General features: G+C 37.6%; 1 protein-coding gene across 6 annotated transcripts in view; it reads right to left on the bottom strand.

Moving 5' to 3' along the window:
- Nucleotides 1-6,726, bottom strand: part of POSTN (periostin) — a 37,059-nt gene extending 30,333 nt beyond the window's left edge. For 2 of the 6 annotated variants that reach the window (XM_065678355.1, XM_065678359.1), the window contains exons 1-2: nt 6,355-6,726; nt 4,774-4,872 (exon numbers count right to left, since the gene is read on the bottom strand). In XM_065678355.1, coding sequence (XP_065534427.1) covers nt 4,774-4,872; nt 6,355-6,476 — 221 coding nt within the window. In that variant the 5' untranslated portion in view covers nt 6,477-6,726. The remainder of the gene's footprint in view (nt 1-4,773; nt 4,873-6,354) is intronic. The other 4 variants (XM_065678357.1, XM_065678360.1, XM_065678356.1 and 1 more) reach the window with 3 other exon arrangements.
- Between the last annotated feature and the right edge of the window lie 15,240 nt (nt 6,727-21,966).

Raw genomic sequence — 21,966 nt, 5'->3', positions numbered from 1 at the left:
CATTTCTATCTCCCTGCTAGTTCAATATAAGATGGTGCCCAAGAGAAGAAAGCAGTTTCTCAGATATCAAACAATGCAACATTCTTGAGGCTTTGGAGGTTTTGGAGGTTTTTTTGAGTGGTGGGCTTGGTTGGTTGTTTGATGGGGTTTTTTTTCCATGCAAATTTGTTCTGATCTCATCCAAAGTAGTGTATTCCAAAGGAAAAAGGGGGAGAGCAAGACTATCTTAAGTCCTTGTTATTCTTGGCTATCAGAGACTGTTTTTAGTTTATTCAGATCAGCTCTGTGACTCATCTGTTTCTACTCCTTGCTGGCGTGGAGAAAAATACTGCAGAGAAACAGTGGAAAGACTTTTGGCCCAATAGACTCATAGTTTAGCATCCCAACTGGATCTAATCTAGAGTACTGGATAGGAAGTGTAAATAATAAAAACATTTTTAAACTAACATTTTATAGATCACATATGCAAGTTAAGGAGGACTTTGTAACGTAGATATTAACATGAGAAGAGCCATTGCCATTACCATTCTTATTATAGTAACCTCTTTAGTCATGTCTGCATTTCTGTTTTGGATGCAGAGAGAATAAAACTTCCATTGGCAGCTAAGACTATATTATAACAGATGCTCTATTACAGTCACAAAAAGCCCTTCAGGAGTTCTGTGACTGAACTTAGAATCATAGCCTCATAGAATGGTTAGGGTTGAAGGGGACCTTAAAGATCATCTAGTTCCAGCACCCTGCCATAAGCAGAGACACCCTCCACTACGCCAAGTTTCTCAAAGCTCCATCCAACCTGGCCTTAAACACTTTCAGGGGTGGGATATCCACAATTTCTCTAGACAACCTATGCCAGTGTCTCACCACCCTCATAGTAAAGAATTTCTTCCTAATATCTAACCTAAATCTCCCCTCTGTCAGCTTAAAGCCATTCCTCTTTGTCTTGTCACTACATGTCCTTGTAAAAAGTCCCACTCCAGAATTCTTGGACGTGCCCTTTAAATATTGAAAGCTACCTTAAGGTCTTCCCTGAGCCTTCTCTTCTCCAGGCTGAACAAGCCCAACTCCCTCAGCCTGTCTTCATAGAAAAGTGCTCCAGTTCTCTGATTATCTTCAAGGCCCTCCTTTGGACTCGCTCCACCAAGTCCCCATCCCTCTTGCACTGCTGTCATACACACTGTTTTCTTCCCCTAGCCTTGCTCTGTGCATGCTTGCACGAGTGTAGTTTTGTGTAGACTATTCATGCCCAAATCTACCCAGTCCCACCACTCAGTCTTCCTCTGGTAGGCCATAGAATTCTTGCTTAGGTCCTTACATAGATTCTGTGATATTATTTACAGTTTACATTCCTCTTAAGTGCCAGTCAGCGAAGAGAACAAAGTCACAACACACATGGCTTTAGTTCTGAGTTCAAACTGCCTATTGCATCAATTTTTTCCTGACACATGAAGGTATCTATCACTTCATAACTCAGTTTACTTCTGGAGCTCAGCAAAGTAATGAATTTCTTGTCAGATTTGTGCTGAGACCACATTTTCTCTCATGGGAAGACTTGACATCTATCTAGGAATAAAACCACAGGAACAGGTTGTTTCCAATATCGACTGTGAGAATACCCAAGTTCCAGTCTAAGTCATTTTCAGGAAATACCCTTCTTCCCAATGTGTCTGCAGTGGAATAATATGTAGTGCCAAAGATGTCAGTGGTATGGCAGACCTCACTCAAAAGATGAAGTATTTTGGATGACTTGCAGCATGTCCTTTGAAGGAAAAGGGAAGTCAGCATTATAATGCCACTCGGAGGAGAGGGAAGATTTTGATAAATACTATAAACCTGTGGGTCCTGACAAAATTGAACGTAGAGGTGGGCAAATGAACCCACAGAGTCTATTTTGACTGGAAACCAATTATTATTACCATCATCAAGTGCATATAAATCTGTAATTTTGGGAAAAAATTGGTTTTAACCTGTCTGGATTTGCTTGTAAAATCAAAGCCAAAATCAAAATGGGAGAGACTAGTTAGAATTCCAGACATTCAATTACGTACCAAAAAAACTTCTGGGCATTTAGAATAATCAGATTGCTTGTCTGTGTAGGAAGTTCATTATGATTTGCTCTACATGTACTGTAACTTACTGAGGTTACTGTCTTCCACCTCTTTAAGTAAGTAATTAGTAACCAATAAAGTTTACAATAGCAAAAAGCTTAGGGTGACAGCTTGGCCCATGAATGCCAGGTCTTTTCCTTGGCTTTGGTGGTGCCATGGTATCATTTTCATGTCTAGGTTTGCTTCAGAGTTAAAACTTCAAAGCCATGGCAGTGTTTGAAAAGCAACACTGTGTACTGGAATCAGTGCCTCACTGTATCGGATGTACAGTTCAGTTCCACTAACTTGTGGTATGCTGTCAGAGCACTGAAAACTCTTTCTCAGAAAGAAAATGGAAGAAAACTTCCTACTGCATTTTCCCTCATTTGGATTCTTTCCTTTTTCTCATTTGGATCCTTCCTTTTCCAAATGGGAAAGCACCCTTTCCAACACTGGGTTATGACACGCAGCATCTTTCAGGAAAATCAAAAAATGCAAAGCCTCTGATATCCAACAGAAACCACAATTCAAGCCCATTTGCTGTCCTTGCCTGACTACTATCTGATTTACATGTCTGATTTTACAGTTTGCAATTATTTAAGTTGGATTTTAATTTGATTTAATCTGATTTTACAGATTACAGTGCAAAAAATCAATACTGGAGGCATTTTTCTCACATAAAGAATCATTTGGGAGTCTTAATCAGTTTTGCATTATTAAGTATAGCGATCATGCTCAAGAAGAACTATGAATATAATTGCTTTTCAGCCATCATAGCTGAACCAGCCAAAAAATGAAGCAAACCATAAAGCTGGCTTTGAAAAAAAAAAAAAAAAAAGAAAGAAAAAAAAGGAAAATTATTTATTTTTATTTTTTTTTAATGAGAGTGCCACATATGTAAATGCACTGGAGAGCATGAGAGACTGTAGCTGTATCAGCATTGCTAGTGATGCATGCACACTCCACATAATTTTTTGCACCACCCCGTTCCTTAGCACAAGCCCAGATTGTGTCTGGATCTAATTCTTTGTCAACATAGAATTCTTTGACTTTCTGTAAAGAACTATTCAATGAATTTCATATAAGTTTTAAAAGTCTTGTGGTTGCATTTCTTATTTAAAAAACTTTCTGTTTGTAGAAGCTCACTTGGATTCAATGTGAGCTATGTGTAATTGTTTGAATCCAAATATATCTACTCCCTCCCTCCCCCCAAATTTATAATTTTTTTCTATATTTTAAAAATACTTTTAAAAACTTGAAGAATGGACTCAAAAATGTGGATCCTATTTACTCATTACTTTGGCAATCAGGAGAACAAAAATATGACTAGCTAATTGCAAATTATCAGTTACTTCTTGATCATGCTCTCCTTTCTGTTGATCCAAAATCATTCTCAAGACAATTTAAGAGCTTGTTTATGAAGGGAGTCATCCTTGACTGGCTCATGTTGTTGACACTTCAGGTATTTCTCTTTCATACTAACCAGTCTTAAGGAAGCTTATGGCACAGAAACAAAATCTCTAATCCCCATTACCTTATCATCTAAAACAGTGGCTGATGTTCGTTAGGAAAGTTTTAAATATAAATCTTACTTTAAATGGAGGGAAGTTCCTCATACATACAATTAGCACCACATATCAATATAACATCTCTATCTCTTAAGGCACGCAATCTCTCAGTTTCCATTCAAATTGTGTACTTTAATTTTACTTGGGAATTTGGAAGAGTTTTATCGACTTTCACTAAGAGACTCCTAATACTCTCAGACAGTTGCAATTAAAGCCTTGACCCCCTGTTCACTTAAGCCTTTCCGAAAATGTTACCCCAGACCTATTTGGACCCTGTAAGAGAATAACAGAAAAATAAAAATTACTTCCTCTGAGAACTGCTGAGAAATGTATCCAAGTAATTGCATAACATCAACAGAAAAGGTGGTACACAAGAAAAACCTTTGTTTAGTGTATTGGATAAACAATGTCAGCCTCTGTTAAATTATTTAAATTCTAAGTAAGACAAGTGAGGCAGACCAAGTTCAGGACTGGGGGTGCTTGTATGTGTTCACACTCTGAAGCTGCTCTATGCTTGACAAAGTAGTAGTGACTTCGACATTTTGTCACAGAGAAGGCAATGACTTGCATTCTGAGAAGGCATGGTAATTGAAATACACAGATTTCAAAAGAATACTAGACTCACACAGATTTAATCTGTATCCACAATTATATTTTTATTTTGGTTTTTTCTTTGTAGAGAGAGGTGATCTGAGCACACGTCTCTGCTAAGTAGTGCCAAGGTCTTGTCACAACTGGCCTATTGGGTCTCCCTGTGGTTTTGGGTAAGTCACTTAACTGCATATCTCTGTGTGTAAAACGGAGCTACGAATACTTAACTCAGAATTATTAGCTGAGCCTAATTCTCTGAAGCCTCTTAAACTTTAAAAAGACTATATACTATGCTGTCATTTCCAGACTTTCCACTCCTTTTGTGATATTTTGGCAATAATTATTGGATCAGTTACCCAGGTGGTTTTAGAAGCAGCCAAAGAGAAGCTTTAACCCAGTAAAATTATGAAATGAATTCTTACTGTGTCTGCATGAAACAGCTTATCTCTGAGAATATGAGAGTTTCCTTATCATACATGATACTATTTCAGTGAATGGGGAATAGTTTTGAAACACAGCATACTTACGCTTTTTTCCCACAGATGGCTCCCTGGTACCAGTTTCTGCAAGTGCTGAAGTATTTCTTTTTTGTTCCCATAACTTGCTGAAGGGCACAGACATTGGGGCTACAGGTGGGAGTGAGAAACATTTTAAAACGAAGTTTCTGTACATCTTTGGAAAAGTTCTATGTAAAATGGCTCGAATACTGTTTCTGTTGAGCAAGAGTAAGAAATTAACATTCAGTTCCCAGGGCAGGTGTGTTTTCAAGCAAATAGAGTGCAAGCTCCTGGGACTGCCCAGCTGGGTTTCTTTGGCAAGCCCACCCTCCCAGCAGGGACAGAATATTCCCCTCCATTCTGGTTTGAGCCTCTGTTTCTGACGAGTAGTGATCACCAGCTGTGCCTAGTCAAGTCTCAATGTGCCTTACATTACTCCCTTTCCCCTGCAAAGTGAATTAATTACCAGCCACCAGGGATGGGGTTGTGAATACCATCAAGCTCTTTTCGTTAAAGTTTTGTCTTGTACACATCTGTGCAGCTGAAGGTCATGGGGAGATGGGGAAGAAAAGTGCCTTGTTCTTTAAGTAGAAGGAAACCCTGTCTTCTGTAAATCAATCAGCTATTTTGATTACCAACCGTTTGGAGTACCGCAGGCACCTAAGTAAACATTCTGGGAATTACTGGGGACCAAAGGGTAAATTGGCATGTAAATAAAAGGAGTCACAGTTTTCAAATGAGGAATACTTGTTCCTTAGCATGGTAGTGTACAGAAAAGGAATTTCTTAAGGGCGAATTCCATGGAGCAGAGGAACATTGCCACTAATAGAAAAAAGTCAGCTCAAAAGTTAGAACACATATTTTACATCAGTGGGAAGTCGGTGATTTTTTTATTTAAAAAGCTCCCTGTGAGTGAGTTTAGCAGGCTGAGGAAATGTAACAAAGGAAGATAGGACGGCAAAAAATTCTTATTCACAGAATGCTTTTTACTTAAGAAGACTGCAGGAAAATATCTATAGACACGTGTGTCTCCCTGACACCAGCTGTTAAAATTATTTCCATGTTTCTGAACAGTCTGACTTGGGAGCATTGTCCTTTGCACACCCTGGTGAGCAGCTTGCTGCATTGCTCTAGCGGGAACAGAAGTTTTACAAAAGACTCCCAGTATATATTCTCATGTTAGAAAGCATTTAAATAGAGTTCATTGTTTCCATTAGAATGGAATAAAGAGAGCAAATACTGTGGGATAGGTGCCAACTCTATTCAAAGTTTTGAAAATATATATTAAACATACTCGGCATCCCATTATGTTAATTGTGAACTGTAATTAATTTTAGTGATTCTAAAATGCATGTATTTTGTTCATTAGGAAGTGTTGATTTTAGATTTTTCCGTATTTTATGAAGTTTGACAATATTCTATCTCCTTTAGAAACTCCCCAGAAAGCTTTTTATTGAAGAACAATTCCTTTAAAAATTAACTGAGAAAGTTCTACTTGATTGACAGTAAAAATTTATAGTGAAAAATTACATTTAATACAATATGAGAAGGAAGGGGAGGATAAGTGTTAAAAGCTCCCTTTTAAAATCAAAATAAAACCCAGTTACTTACCCTTGGTCGCGTGCCCTTATTCGACTATGAGTTAAAATCTTGTCATAGTGAGCAGAAGCAGCTGCTTGTTCAAAAGCAGACAACAAAAAAGTGGAAAAGGTGAATAAGAAAAAGGTCTTCATCTCTAGTCCTCTGTTGCTTCTGGCAAGTCTGGAAGAGAGAACTGGCAAAGGATCTGGAGAGCTGACAACTTATATACATGTTGGAAGGTGGTGGGAGGGATCCACAGGATAACCTGAAACTTCGAACCACCCTCCTTAGAACAGCAACTTTTGCTGCCAGATTCAGTAACCTCAATTAGTACCATACATTAACTATATAAAACATTTTTTTAATCCCTAGTTGACTAATTTCTTCCTTATTACAGACGGGTTAGCATTTTATTCTGCTGACACAACAGCAGAGAAAGTTTGAGAAGTTTAGACTTTGACTTATGGGTTCGTATTTATAGCACTGAAGCATTCAGAGGTCATGATCATCACGTGTGGTTTTGTTCAAACCCAGAGGAAGATGTTGTCTCTTCCCATAAGAACTGCACTGCTTTGCTTTCTATGTCCTCACAGCTCATCTATGAGCTGTTTAACTAGTGAAGCTGGTGAAAGTTCCAAACAATGCTGCTGTTAATAACCTGGAATAGCATTTTTGTCTTGAGGAAAAAAGCTGTATTAAAGCACATTCTGATTATGAAGTAGTTACATAATCAAATGCAGCATTAGCTTAGAGATTCATTTTAATTCTAATAACAGTTGTTATTAAATAACACTTTTATTCAGAGCTTCATGTAATCGTATAAAAATCACTGAGTATTTGAAAATTTGTATATGTAACATTCTATACTTATTAATAGGTCTTTGGGAGCCTCTTGTGAAGTAAATGGAAAATGTAAGTCCAAGATGTAAATGAGGGAACAGAGGCAGAAGGGTGAAGTGACTGGCATGAATGGCGCATGAGCCCCCAGCGAACTGGCAGTCATAACTGTATAGGAGCAATTGGTGTTCAGATTTCAACCCAGGAGTTTGTAATTTTTATGTAAAGGAAAAAATTCTGGCATTTATATGGAAGTGTTTGTATGTGAATACAATTTCAAGGTATAGTCTATAAATGATACCAGATCTTTATAAATTGAGGTGAGTCCTAATGGCAGTAGTTTGCTGTAGTTTATTCCTCCAAAGCAGAGTGACTAACTGGAACCAGGGGTGTAAAACTAGACATTAATGCAGTATTGGACTGACACACCTGGGACCATCGCCTCTGTATAGAACAGACTGAAATGGGGTAAAAAGCAGTGGACTTTCCTACATCTCATCATAGGTAAAGGTTGTAACTAGGCATAGGTATATGGCCACTTTATGATTAAGGTCATGCATTACATAACCATAGCACTTCATGGTTTCTAAGGTTAAGAGCAGGGACATCTGGTTAAATGACAGGTGTTCTTCTTTTCTACTATGATCTATGCACATCCTTATCTGCAAAAGACTCAGAATAGCTCAAGGAAGTACCAGCATCTCTAGACTCATTGCATGTGAGCTAAATAAAACTCCAAGCCTGAAAACCCTCACTGCTAGATCAGCTGATGGAGGTTATGGGTCAACTCTGTGATATGACAATTTGAGGGAAAATATCAGTGCTGCATTCCTTCTATTCCACTCAGAGCTTTTTAGCTCTTTCTGGTCTTTGCAGCAAGAAATAAAGCGAGAATTATCACCTGTTCAATGTGTAGCTATGACATTTCAAGATGCTAATTTGCCTCAGTTTATTACTGTTTGCTGTTCTGAGTCTACAGATGAAAAGAATCAGAAGATACGCTGTTAAAGCAACTTGACAAACTTCAAAAAGCCCCAGGACTGTCCCAGAATGCAGAAACCTGTATTCTCAGGAGTGCCCTCCTCTTGAGTCGCTCCACTCTTAGCACAGCTCATCTTCTACACTTAGTTCATGTTCCACACTTACTACATAGGATCAGAAAATGAGTAGAAATTACTGCTGCTAAATGCACTGAACTCCTGTTGTTTCCACAGATATCCACAAGGTAAAGAAGGAGCAATCCGAGCAGGGCAAGTATTCTTATTTCCATGATTTTTCAGCTTTCTGATTAGTGATCCAACCTCACATCACAGCAAACCCCATTTATTCCCTGTGAACAGTAGGCTATAATTCTTGAACTGGTAGTTCTTATTAATACCTTACTCTTCTCTGTTTCCACTGGGTTTTAATTATGATAGGAATTGGACATAAACGGAACATATAGTGATCCTAAGACCTTTCAGCTTCTAACTTCAATGCATTAATATTATAAAACTCCCCTTTCCACTTCAGAGGGGAAACAATCTGAAAGATTGTTAAATGTCAAATGTAATACCAAACATGGTGATAGAGGTAATAGCGCAGCACAGAAACTGGTGATGAAGAAATATGCAAATATAAAGTTCTATTAATTAGCCAAATTAAAGGATAATCAATATTAAACCTTACAGATACCCTAGTGATATCATCATATTAAAGAAGACAGGCTCTCTTTTGCCTGTGATATAATGGCGTGCTGAACAGCACACCAGATAAATAATTTTATAATTTTCCAATTAAACTACTGTCCAGATTAATCAATGCTTTCTTCACTTGTGCTCACTGCTACTTTATTTATTTTAGATTGCTCTTCATTTAGAAAGGGTGGCTACTCCAGCAAGTAGGTACCTTAGGTTTTTTCTTCCTTTGCCTAAATACTTTGTGCAATGCCATTCTTCCTAAAGGATGTGATGTTGAAATTCTAATTATAAATGTTGAAACTCTAATTACAAAATACTTTAAATCACCTCATGGGTGTGAATTATTATTGTAGTAATAGGACTTTTTATTATCCACAGAAAAAGATATATATACAAAGAAATGAAACAAATATAGAACAAGTGTTGATCTTCATCTTCCACTAAATGTAAATAGTGTAAAGAGAAGTCTAAGGCACTAGCGATGGTGAATTTTCTTGTATTTCTCTAGAGACCCCTAGTGGAGAGAACTCTGTAAAAGTCGTTTAGTCAAAGCAGCAGTAAGTGTTTACATTAAGAATTTATTGTATAATAAAGCAATTAGTTTTATTATTCCTAAAGAGGATTCATTTAAACATATGGTGCAAAACCCCTTGCATTCAAATATTTAGGGGCTTGAATAAGTGCCTTTACATCAAATTGAAGTAGCACAAACATCTATCTATTAGTCGCTTGTGGCTAATTCTACTGATGATGTGCAGAAATTTAGCAAATAAAAATGAAGGAAATTAAGAGCTTTTCAAATATTCTCTTTCCAGTTAAAACCTACAGATGTTTTAGATCACTAACAATGTATGCCATGTGTTATACATATTGTGCTACATTTTATAACTACTTCATGTGTATACTTTTTATTGTGTATGTGTGTGTTAAGTGGCAAGCCTAAATGAGCAAAAAATTCTAAAGATCAAAAAAGAAGCTTCTTCTATCCTGTAGTTGTTGCTTGAATCCTTAAGTTTCCTTTGGAAAGCATTATTAAAAAAAATGGGAATTTTTAACATTAACTTTACTTAGATCAGATATTTGCATCTGGAGTAAGTTTTGGTGCCTCTTCCTAAGAACTAGTTTGGTTTTAAGAATGCCACTGACATGTACTAGAATCATAGAATCAAATAGGTTGGAAAAGACCTTTAAGATCATCAAGTCCAACCATTACCCCAGGACTGCCATGACCACCACTAAACCATGTCACTGTGGGCTTCATATACACAGTTTTTGAACACTTCCAGAGATGATGACTCTACCACTTTCCTGGGCAGCCTGTTCCAGTGCTTGATCACCCTCACCCTAATATCCAGTCTAAACCTCCCCTGGTGCAGCTTGAGGCTGTTACCTCTTGTCGTATCACTTGTTACATAGGAGAAGAGACCAACGCTCACCTCACTACCACCTCTTTTCAGGTAGTTGTAGAGAGTGATAAGGTACCTCCTGAGCCTGCTCTTCTCCAGACTAAACAACCCCAGTTCCCTCAGGCATTCCTCCTAGGACTTATTCCCCAGGCCCTTCACCAGCTTTGTTGCCCTTTTCTGGACCTGCTCCAGCACCTCAGTGTCTTTCTTGTAATGAGTGGCCCAGAACTGAACACAGAATTTGAGGTGTGGCCTCACCAGCGCTGAGTACAGGGGTATGATCACTGCCCTGGCCCTGCTGGCTATGCTGTTTCTGATACAGGGCGGGATGCCATTGGCCTTCTTGGATGCCTGGGTACAAGCTGGCATCAGCCATCAATCAGCATCCCCAGGTCCTTTTCCACCAAGCAGCTTTCCAGCCACTCTTCCCCAAGCCTGGAGCATTGCATGGGGTTGTTACGGCCCAAATGCAGGACCTGGCACTTTGCCTTATTGAGCCTTATATAATTGGCCACAGCCAATTGATCCAGCCTGTCCAGATCCTTCTGCAGAGCCTCCCTATCCTTCAGTAGATCAACACTCCCAAGCAACTTGGTGCTCTCCACAGATTTGCTCAAATGCACACAATTCCCTCATCCAGATCACCAGTGAAGATATTAAACAACACTGGCCCTAACACTGAGCCCTGAGAGCCACCACTAGTGACTGGTCGTGAACTAGATGTGATACCATTTACCACCACTCTTTGGGCTCTGCCATCCAGCCAGTTTTTAACCCAGCAAAGAATCCTCCTACCCAGGCCATGAGCAGTCAATTTCTCCAGGGGAATGCTGTGGGAGACAGTGTCAAACGCTTTACTAAAGTCCAAATAGACAATGTCCACAGCCTTTCCCTCATCAACCAAGCAAGCCACGTTATTATAGAAGGAGATCAGGCTGGTCAAGCAGAACGCACTCTTTATATATCCCTGCTAACTGGGCCTGATTTCCCACAAATACTTTGTGAAGGAAAACCTAAGAAATCTATTGTCCTTTAGGACAAACTAAGATGTTGATGTTAACACAAGTTTAAGAAACCTAGTATTTGTAAGTGCAAGGTGATAAACCTTAGAAGTAAAGGGTTTAGTTGTAAAAGAGTTCTGGGCCACGCACAGCTTCTCTGCACATCTGCCTAACAGGAGTGTTGTAAGGGAGCTGCAGTCAAGGAAAAAAATATTTACCACCTGATGGTTTACTGCAGAACTACTTAAGAACCCCATCAAATAAAGCATGAAAAAGCCATGTAAAACATCTGTTTCCTTGAAAGTATAAGCAGAGAGGCACTGGGGATAAAGATGTAAAGCAGAACCAGCTTAATCCAGTTAGAATTTGTACCTTCTGGGGATTTAGATCAGAAATAAAAAACAAACAAACACAAAAACAAACAAAAAAATAATTCAGAGCATAGTAAGCCTGGCTACCAACACAACTACCAAGGGAAAGAAATTCCCCTGGTATGGTAACGGACCCAGCAACGCTTAAACTAGATGAAACCTGGTTTCCACACAAACTCATGTAACGTATAGGGGTTTTAAATATCAACTAGAGGGAAGAGGGCTTGATGTTCCCATGGATACACAGAAATCAGAGGTATAAAGTAAATATGCTTATAGTAGTGATAGCGATAGTGATAATGATTATGCTAGTAATAGCAAGAATAATAACTTATGGGAAAATTTGTAAAGTAAGAAAATCAAGCTTGGTTTGACTGAAGGCAAAATGAAAAATGTTTTGTGTGTTTTAAAGGGGATGGATTATCACCAAAACATTCACTGCACGATTTCTGATGTAAATGCCTGACAAATGTTTGCTACTGTAAGTTATCTCCTTCCTTTCCATACCTATTTTAGCGAAGATGAATTAATGTAAAACTATCACCATAAATGAGAAATGGAAATATACCTCAGGGAAGTAACCAAGAAAAACCTGATGGTGAGTCCTGTGAAGAGGATAAACATGAGTGCATGGGTTTATAGTCAGTCGGTCTTCTAGGGAAATTTCAATAAAATAGTCCAAGAAGGCTCCTATTTTTTTTCTCTATCACCAGTATTTAGATGCTAATGAATTTTCTTAAGCCACCTGCTTATTTTCTGTCACATCAGGGTTTACTTGAAGGTATGCTAACGCACTTTTGAAACATCATGACCCTACTCAACTGATGATTTTTCATGTGATCGTTTTCAAGCTAGAATTCATACTGCCAAAATTTAGCCATCTTAATGGCAGAGTTAGTCATATCAGCTCCCCTTTTATCCCAGATGGAGAGAAGGCAAGTCTTTTAGGTAAGGATGATTTGTGTTCTGTAAGTGCCTCCCTCCTTTAACAGCAGAGCAGATGGGATGACTAGTTTGAACTAGCCTAATGTTTAGACAGCCTGACGTCACATGAGAAGAATCCCGTCCTTTGCATCCATTCTTGAATGGTCTGTTTTTCTGAGAATAGATGCTTAGAAATATATCATGTTGAATAAGATTACTTTGCAACACCATATATTTTCTGGTGATCAGCTGGGTTATTATGTTTTCCCTTTGTTATCTCAACCTAATGACTAGACCCAAACGGCCTCTTGCCAGTATTCCACCTATATTTTCACTTTTATTGAGGTCATCAGATTAAGCATAGCTGTACCACACCTGCAGGAGCTAATTAATTCTCTTACTGTTGGGTTTATTTACTCAAGTGCTTTAGACTCTTCTCATAAATCTCATTAGAGTTTTCATTGCCAATTTGTACAATTAGAATCTTCTAATGTTTCCCCATTACCTAATTTTTCCAGTCATTATGTTGCTCTTTCTGAACTTAGCCTCCATTGTTAAAAATCTCTCAGTCAACAAGATATAGAAAAGTGAAAGCAAATCTCAGCATGATTGTATTATGCTTCAAAAGAAGCCAGTACTAATTCTGGATTAATTTCTCTCTGGTCATTTACTGCAGGACTCAGACGAAGGACTCTGCTCCTTACTATCAATTAATTCTTTTTTGTTTTTATTTAAATTTCATTTAGCACACATCTGCAAATGGCTTTTCTCCTCATATTTCCACAGTTCTTTAAGCTTATTCTATACATTAGTATGTATTCACAAGCCTAACAATGTTTTAAGTAAGATGTTTAGCAAAGTAATTTCCTATTATTTTTTCCCCATGACATGCAGCAGTGAATGCACAACATTGTAGCATGTGCATGTATATGGGCATTAAATCACAGAAAGCACTGCTAGGTGGAGCAGAATGACAGCTCTAAGCCACCTGAATTTGGGAAAGAAGTGAAGGAGAAAGGAAGAATTAAAATTACTGGTTTTGTAATTGAGAGCTGGAGATACCAATCAACACTTCGGCTCTGTGATGTGTAAGGAAATAACCATCCTTGGATATCCTTGGAAGCTATAGGTGTCTAAATTTTAGGCAAATCAAAAGAAGCTGTAAAATAAATCAGATCCCTTAGAAAGTATATTTTATAGTCATATTCTGATGGGAGAAGAGATAGTGTTAAATTTTAAAATATCATGGCACAAACTACAGTTTTATTAAAAATCATCCTATAATGTTTATGAATAATGATTAAATTTAAAATTATTAATAAATAATAAAGAGATCCAAACACACGAACTGATATTTGCTGACACACTTATGTGCATATGGCAGTATTATATAAAAAAAATTACAGTTATACAGTTTAATCCTGATCTGCAAATTCACATCATTTACCCTGAAAAATAAAGTAAGCGTGAGGCAGACGCCTCAGGAAATGGGACTGTTAATTCCTTATCCAACAGCAGGTGATGCTGTTGCCACAGGCAAACAGTTCTCTTTAGAAAAGGAACATATCATCTGATAACGCAGCCTGAGGTAAGATCCACAATATTACCAGGTTTTTGTGCTTATACAGCACATGATAAGCATCAGGCCAACACTAAGATAAAAGCTGAGTGGACCTATCAACAGCAATTAATAAGCAATTCAGACAGCAGTAAAATGTAGTACATAGTCCCAAAGAAGCAGCAAAAGCCTCATCAAGGGTGCTTGTACTGTCACCCACTAATATTTAATATTTCAAGGTTGTCCTGGTATTAGATGGTATGACAGTGAACTACACTGTATGTCTCTATTCTTTACTGTTTAAAGAAAAAACACAGACAAGCAAACAAGAGAACAGAAAAGCCTACCAGTCAGCCAGTATGATCCAGTTTATCTGTTCACTTCACATGTCTCCTTGCGAATATTTTTTTCTGGTTGAGATTGAAATGACAGCAAATTGTCAGCAAGACACATTCTAAATGGACAAATTAAATGCTTAATTACTCTGATGGAAAGCCTTTACAGATTTCAAAAATAATTTAATCTACTGCAGTGTAGGTAAAAGTTACCTCATTTCTAGTTAATCAAAAGTCAATTTATTGCAGGGTCTGCATTGTCAGGATATGTATTGCAAAGATTATAGAATCAAAGAATAGTTAGGGTTGGAAAGGAACTTAAGATCATCAAGTTCCAACCCCTTGCCGTGGGCAGGGACACCTCACACATACCACCGAAAGCTCTGTCCAACCTGGCCTTGAACACTGCCAGGGATGGAGCATTCACAACTTCCTTGGGTGATCCATTCCAGTGGCTCACTGGAGTGCCTCACCACCCTTACAGTAAAGAACTTCTTCCTTATATCTAATATGAACATCCCCTGTTTAAGTTTTAACCCGTTACCCCTTGTCCTATCACTACAATTGCTAATGAAGAGTCCCTCCCCAGCATCTTGATTAGTCCCCCTTCAGATACCGGAAGGCTGCTATGAGGTCTCCACGCAGCCTTTTCTTCTCCAGGCTGAACAGCCCCAACTTCCTCAGCCTGTCTTCATACGGGAGGTGCTCCAGCCCCCTGATCATCCTCGTGGCCCTCCTCTGGACTTGTTCCAACAGTTCCATGTCCTTTTTATGTTGAGGGCACCAGAACTGTACAAAATAAGTGAGGTCTCAGTAATAGCTGTTTCACCTGTTTTGAATTTGTTGATGTTTACTCTCAAGTTAAGGTAAAATTCCAGGCTTTTTGTTATTTACAGACTGTAAAACCCTGACTGCCATGAGTCCTTCCTGTTACAGGATGTCTTCGCAACCTAGAATGTACAGGTTCTAAGGCACAAATCAAAACTGTAAGAAAGGTACAGGAATTTATGGGGCGCAGTGGCATGTGGTCGTTGAGAAAGCTTTGCATAAAAAATCAAGAGAAAAATGGGAATAATCAGCCTTTAGGATGAAATAAGTCTTTTAAGTCAGGCTTTTGATCACATCAGTAAGACTAAAAGAACTGGTATTCCTTTGCATGGAGTATAATGTAGAGATACTTAGTAGTGGCTTCAAATGAAACAAATACTTTCAGCTTTTATAAGATGGATGGTGTTAAACACAGGGAAAAGTGGCATTCTGGAAGAAGTGAAATGTATGGAAGGGGAACAGATTTGGCATTAAAATGAATGTACATAAATTATTTTTTTTCTCAAGTTTCAAGTACACATGCCATACCAAAATGCACTTTATCTTACTGCTAACTAAAGAATGTAGTAGTTATATCAAATTAATGTGGGAAAACGAAATGGTCTAGGGATCTAGATGCAGTTTTTTGAGAATTATCTGTCAGTTTCTCAAGCAAGATCTAAAAAGTACTTCCAGTTCAGATTACTTTTTGATCTAGAAGCAATATGATTTGCTTTCAGAAGTCACTGCATAAACTGAACATGAAATAAATCATGGATTACACAGTGATAAATGCTAAAAATTGATAAAAATATTTTTAAGTGAAGAATATATCAAAAAAAATAATGAAAATTAATATAATTATTTTACAAGGTTGATTACAAAACATGTATTAAAATCTTGAGTTTCAAGATTTTCTGGTTATCCACAGCTTCCACTCAAATTGAGTAGGGAGGAATTGGACCCTGGATTCCTACATGTTTTGAAACATCAGGCATCTCTATTTGTCTGACATTCATTCTTGTGATCACTTTCCAGAGTTGAAATTAAATTCAGAGAAATTATTTCAGACATGACAAGATGCATTGCTTTCATTCTTCCCATTTACATTCCTATTTAGCCTGTTGGGGTTCTACAATTTCTGAAGACAGGGAAATTGTCTTGTGTCCTTTCCCTAAAACCAGCTATAGTAAGTGGCACAAATTTTAGGTATTTCTCAGTATGTGGTTATGCTACTGTATTTTAAGAGTAGAATAAAAAAATTACAGAACAGTATGGGTTATGAATCAGGGTTTCATTTTATAAACATTAATTCCAAAATGTTGATCTTTTCTAGGAAGCAAATTACCTCTTCTAGGAATGGAAGTACTTAGGTTTTATGCTTTTAAAAATTATGGGTTCACCCAATAATCTCAATAAATAGTCAGTCATAGAATCATAAAATGGTTAGGATTGGAAAGGACATTAAGATCATTTCGTTCCAACCCCCCTGCCATGGGCAGGGACATTTTCCACTAGAACATGTTGCTCAAGGGCCTATCCAACCTGGCCTTGAGCACTTCAAGAGATGGGGCAGCCACAACTTCTTTGGGCAGCCTGTTCTAGCACTTCACCACTCTCACAGTAAAGAATTTCTTCCTTATATCTAGCCTGAATTTCTCCTGTTTAAGTCTGAACCCGTTACCCCTTGTCCTATCACTACTGTCCCTGATGAAGAGATGCTGTTAATAAGAACTCAGTGCAGAGGCATTGTTACATACTAATTAGACCCTTTAGCGGGTTTTCATTCGTGCACAGAAAGAAACACAATGAAAATGGCATCAAAAATCTCTTTCCAGTCTCAACCTGCGGCCAGATGACAGTTCTCACATACAATATGAAAAGGTGGGTCAAAACAGAAACAACTTTTTGACAAAAATTATGAAACGTTTTTGCCATGAATATCTTTAAACACACAAGTTGTCTTCTGAAGAGCTAGGATATACGAAAATATGAGTAATGTCACCTTTCTAAAACAGATCATAGAAACCTGCTTGAAGGAAATCAAACTCCTGCCTCTAACTGGATTCTATATAGATCCAGTAAAACACATTTACAGAAAAATGTGTAGATTGCAATTGAAATCAGATGTAGATTTCAATTCAGAGAAGTCATATGAACACTTTTTTTTTTTTTTTTTTTCATTTTTGACTTTTCAAAGCATGCACAGTCAGACTTGATCTATATTATATGTGTCTGGATGCAGTTCAGTATTTGCACATCAGTTTTATTTTCAGTCCCTTCAAAAATATATGACTTTTCATAGGAAGTGACATCTACTGTATCTTTTATTATTAAACTGACACTTCATTCAGCTTAAAGATCACTGCTTCTAAGGCAAAATTGAACAAACATAATCATGCAGAATATAATCTACCTTAACAAATCAGCAGATTTAATGCTGCAAATCAGGGAAAACTGATTTTCTCCTTGACATAAGTAAAAGGTTGAGGAAAAGTTTATCAGTTATTCTATTTTGGAGGGAAAATGAAATCTTTATGTATAATGTTAGGCACACAATTATTATTTCAGGGATCAGTGGGTTACCATAGCAATACAACCCGCTGGCTTTTGAAATACTTTATTTAGCTTAATCACTGGGGGGAAGGATTTGCTGTATTCAGAATCAAACTTAATCAGAATGACAAAATAATTTTTTCCCATACCTACAGTGAATAGCCCATAGCTTCACCGAATATGGTTACTGCTTACTTACAGATCTGTCTTTTGAAATCATCCTCACTTGTACTACTTAATTCATTAACATATTGTGAAGGACCAAGAGTAAATCATTCCAGTGGTCACTTTTTATGTTATAAGGACCTTATCCATGGCTTTGTGTGGTTCCTACCTATTTTGTGGTGCTTTCAGAACACTGAAAGTTACAGTTACATGACACAGGTCATTGCTGTGGGTTGGCATTTGCACTGGTTTCAAACAACATTCTTGTTAGAGGAAGGTTTAATAGGCAGAGTCTGAGCCTGTCTGATGCAGCACTAAGTGACACAATTCGCTTGCTTAGCAGGCAGCATCCGTGGCAAAGAAGTATTTCAGTATCAGATAATCTCTTGCTGCAGAAAAGCTGAATTAATAGGAATTGGACTGCAAGATTGCCTTTTAGGAGTAAAAGCTCTGTGGAACTAAACAAGCATCCACATGCACAGAAGATCAGATGTGTGGCAAATTAAAAATCAGATTCCTGAAAGTTCATGGAAAGCTCTGTCTATAAAAGTACTGCATTGTTAAGATGATGAACAAAATTGCTGTTTGATTATTCTGGCTCTGAAAAAGAAAGATTTATAATTTCTCATATCACATAAAATACCAAAGTACAAGCCCAAACACTGCACTATATGTCTCAGGTGCCAGAAATGTCTTCTTTGAGAGGTAACAATTGCAAAAGCAGATTCATTTTTTGTATTCTTTTCAACCACACATAAAAGTTTATACCAGATTGCTTGATTGATTGGGTAAATTTATACATTTTGCAGTACAGATGATGCCATTATAGTGCTAAAGAATATACTGCAGATGGCACAAATCTGGCTGATCATTAAATAAATTTTAACTCCATTGAGTATACTGAATTTTAACGAACTTATGGCTAATAAACTATTAGGCACATGACAACCACCTCTTTAAATAACTAGACTGCGGCTCTTATTTTAGTGTCTGCTCTGGAGTGTTAATATCAGAAAATTTAGATATTGTGTGACTGACTCTAAGACTATCCAAGCAAACAGCCAGTACCTACAGATCATATAAAACTCAGACTTTTGATTGATTACTGTTAACAGTGTGCAAAGGATTAGCGTCTTAGATGCTACCAATACAAATAGAAATAACTTTATGAATCTAGTTGGAACAGATGATGGACAAAATAAAAGTGATCATATCCTACTGACTTTCAATGGACACCAGAGTTGTAAATTGCCAAGTGACACATTTTCTAAATGTTCTTCATCATCTTAGAAGTTGCATTCTCACATGGGAAGAACTCCACACAACTTCAAGTTCTTTTAAAATTTGTCCCCAGGACACCTTTGAAAAAGTGACAGATTTCAGCACTAGAGCATCGACAGTATGCACGACTGAAGTTTCACTTTCAGAGATTGGAACAGTGCTTCTGAAATGCATGATGTCCCAATATAGGGTCAAAATTATGTCACAATAATATAGCAAGCCAAGTATACAGTGCAGAAACAGATCTTTGGAAAATAATCTACTTTAGGAAAAGTTTATATTAAAATGGATTTCTCCTTTTTTCCTTTTTTTTTTTTTTTCCTCCAGTTTGGGGGAAAATTCTCCACTGACCTATATGACCCTGATGATGCCTGAGAAATCGTGTAAGAGAAGACGTGACAGGTACCATGTGCTCCCGCACCTCAGGAAGTAGGATTGGCAGTGATGGTGAGGCAAACACAACCTGTGGGTGAGAACATCTCACCACACAGATAGGAGGTAATAGGGAGGCACTCTGGCCTCTAACACTATCCATAGGCTCCCCAGCATCCTTCATGACTTCTCCTGGGGCACCTGGAGGCTAGTGCCTGGGACTCAGTGGGAGCATGCCAGGGCCTTTGGGTGGAAAGAACATGGGAAGAGGGACATATGCACATTGCTCAGGGAGCAGTCAGCCTCTACACACATTGAGAGAGCCTTGTCCAGAACAGCAGGAGGACCCAGCACTTTGTGACCTCACCCACATCTTCCATCCTCCATCAGTGGATCTCTGCTTAATCTCAGTCCATATTCACCTATCAGACTTAAAAATTTAGCTTTCAACAGAAATTAATAGTTTTTATTAATGATGCATTAGTGTCAGCAATGGATAACAAGAAAGCTAGCTGATGTCTTATTTCCAGCCCAAACCAATCTTATCAGAAACAGTTGGGAAACTGATACTGGATCATGTTTCCTACCAAGTACTACCTAAGAATGCACAGCAGGTACTCTAAATAATCACATTATCAAAGCAACATTGGCCAGTCTTCCTCTGGATGAAATAAAAGTGCCTTCAGGATCTGTGTGTAACACAGAATATAGGTATTCTGCCTTTCTGCAGACCACATTTTTCAGTTGATAACCATTTGTTGGCTTGAGCAATTACAAAGCCTGATATTCCTTTTGTCTTTTTTAACTCAGTGAGCTTCTGAATTTCTTTAATTTATACAGCTGCTAACTTAAGATCATACCTGCTTTATGTGCGTAGATAGTGAAGGAAAATGGTTATTGGCTAATTACTGATAATACAGATAGCAGTTTCATAGCTTTGATTGCATAGTTTAGTATTTCCCAATAGTAATTGATTTTGGCTCCTTTCTGTGTGTGTTTTGTTCTACTGCTGGATTTTGACTTTTTTACACTTGTGTGTTCTGTTTCTTACTGTGGTGGGTGTATCAGTGTCAGGGAAAGATGCCTGCTTTTGAAGATCAGTCCATGCTCCTGCTCTTTGCAGCCAATTAGGAAGCAAATTATACACGGCAATAAAAAGTTTTGAACTGTCATATCAGGCAATGAATTTTATAGTGATAGAATGCAAGGTATAGAGTGCAAAATGTACCCTGACAATTACTGTGAGCTGCAAAACTACATATTTTTTTCTCTACTTTCTTTTTTTTCTCTTTTATTTTTAATTGGAGGAAAATAATGCTTGTGTATTTAATACCTGTTTTGCTTTTCTTTTAAAATAATGTGGATGCTTTATCTTCCCAGAAGTCTTGGATTTTTTACTTAAAAATTAAGTTAACAATACTGCTTGCTTCAATTGTAAGGCTACAGCGGACATTCTTCCACTAGACTGAGAGAAGGAGAAAGAAGGAGGCCATGTCTGGTTACTCTGCTTGATGACCTCCCACCTGCAACTGGTTTTACTGTTGTCAGTTTTCAGAAGTCATATGTATTTATCACATACCTCTGTTTGTCACATGAAATTGATACAGAAATTATCAAGTTCTGCTGTAATGACTCTTGCTACTTGAATCAGGCTACTTATATGAATCAGGCAGCCTCTGCAAGAAATTACCATAATGGAAGAAAGACACAAGATGAAAAATTTAAGCCACTAAGCTTAATTTAAGCTACTTCTGCAGTGCACTGAAAGTTATGAAAGAACAATATTCTATTCTACCTAGGCAAAATATAATTTTCTGTGACATGCATTACACATGAAGCATACTGGGGCTGGTTGATTCAGGTGGTTCTTTCTGTAGAATTTGTATTTTAGAAGGTTGACCAGAGAATAATAGTATTTTATTCTGATGCTTCCATAAAACATTATTTCTCTTGAGCTGAGCACCCACAACTCTTGGAAGCGTTTTTTTCCAGACTTCTATTCTTGAATGGTTTGACACAAACTATCCTTGATGTGAATATGTCATCAAAGCTTTATGGAACAATTCTTTGTCGATATTATGTCTTACTTCTAATAAATTAACAATCTCCAGTTCTAGCTTGAGTAATACTAGATAATTCTAACATGAGAAATCATCTGTTCCAAGGTTTCTTTTTACATATAAGGTTGCATTTAAATTAATTTAGAGTTTCCTCCTATGTACTGCTCACACAAGCCTTAATTTGGATATGATAATCCTCCCATGTATAATTAGAACCTGGAATTAAAGAGGATTAAGAGAAAAAAAAAAAACGGGAGAACAGCAACCCTGGGGATATTAAGATTGATCTT

The sequence above is a fragment of the Lathamus discolor genome, chromosome 4, assembly GCF_037157495.1.
Source record: "Lathamus discolor isolate bLatDis1 chromosome 4, bLatDis1.hap1, whole genome shotgun sequence".
Lineage (NCBI taxonomy): Eukaryota > Metazoa > Chordata > Aves > Psittaciformes > Psittacidae > Lathamus > Lathamus discolor.
The sequence above is the reverse complement of the archived record's forward strand: the minus strand, read 5'-3'. Positions and strand labels throughout refer to the sequence as shown.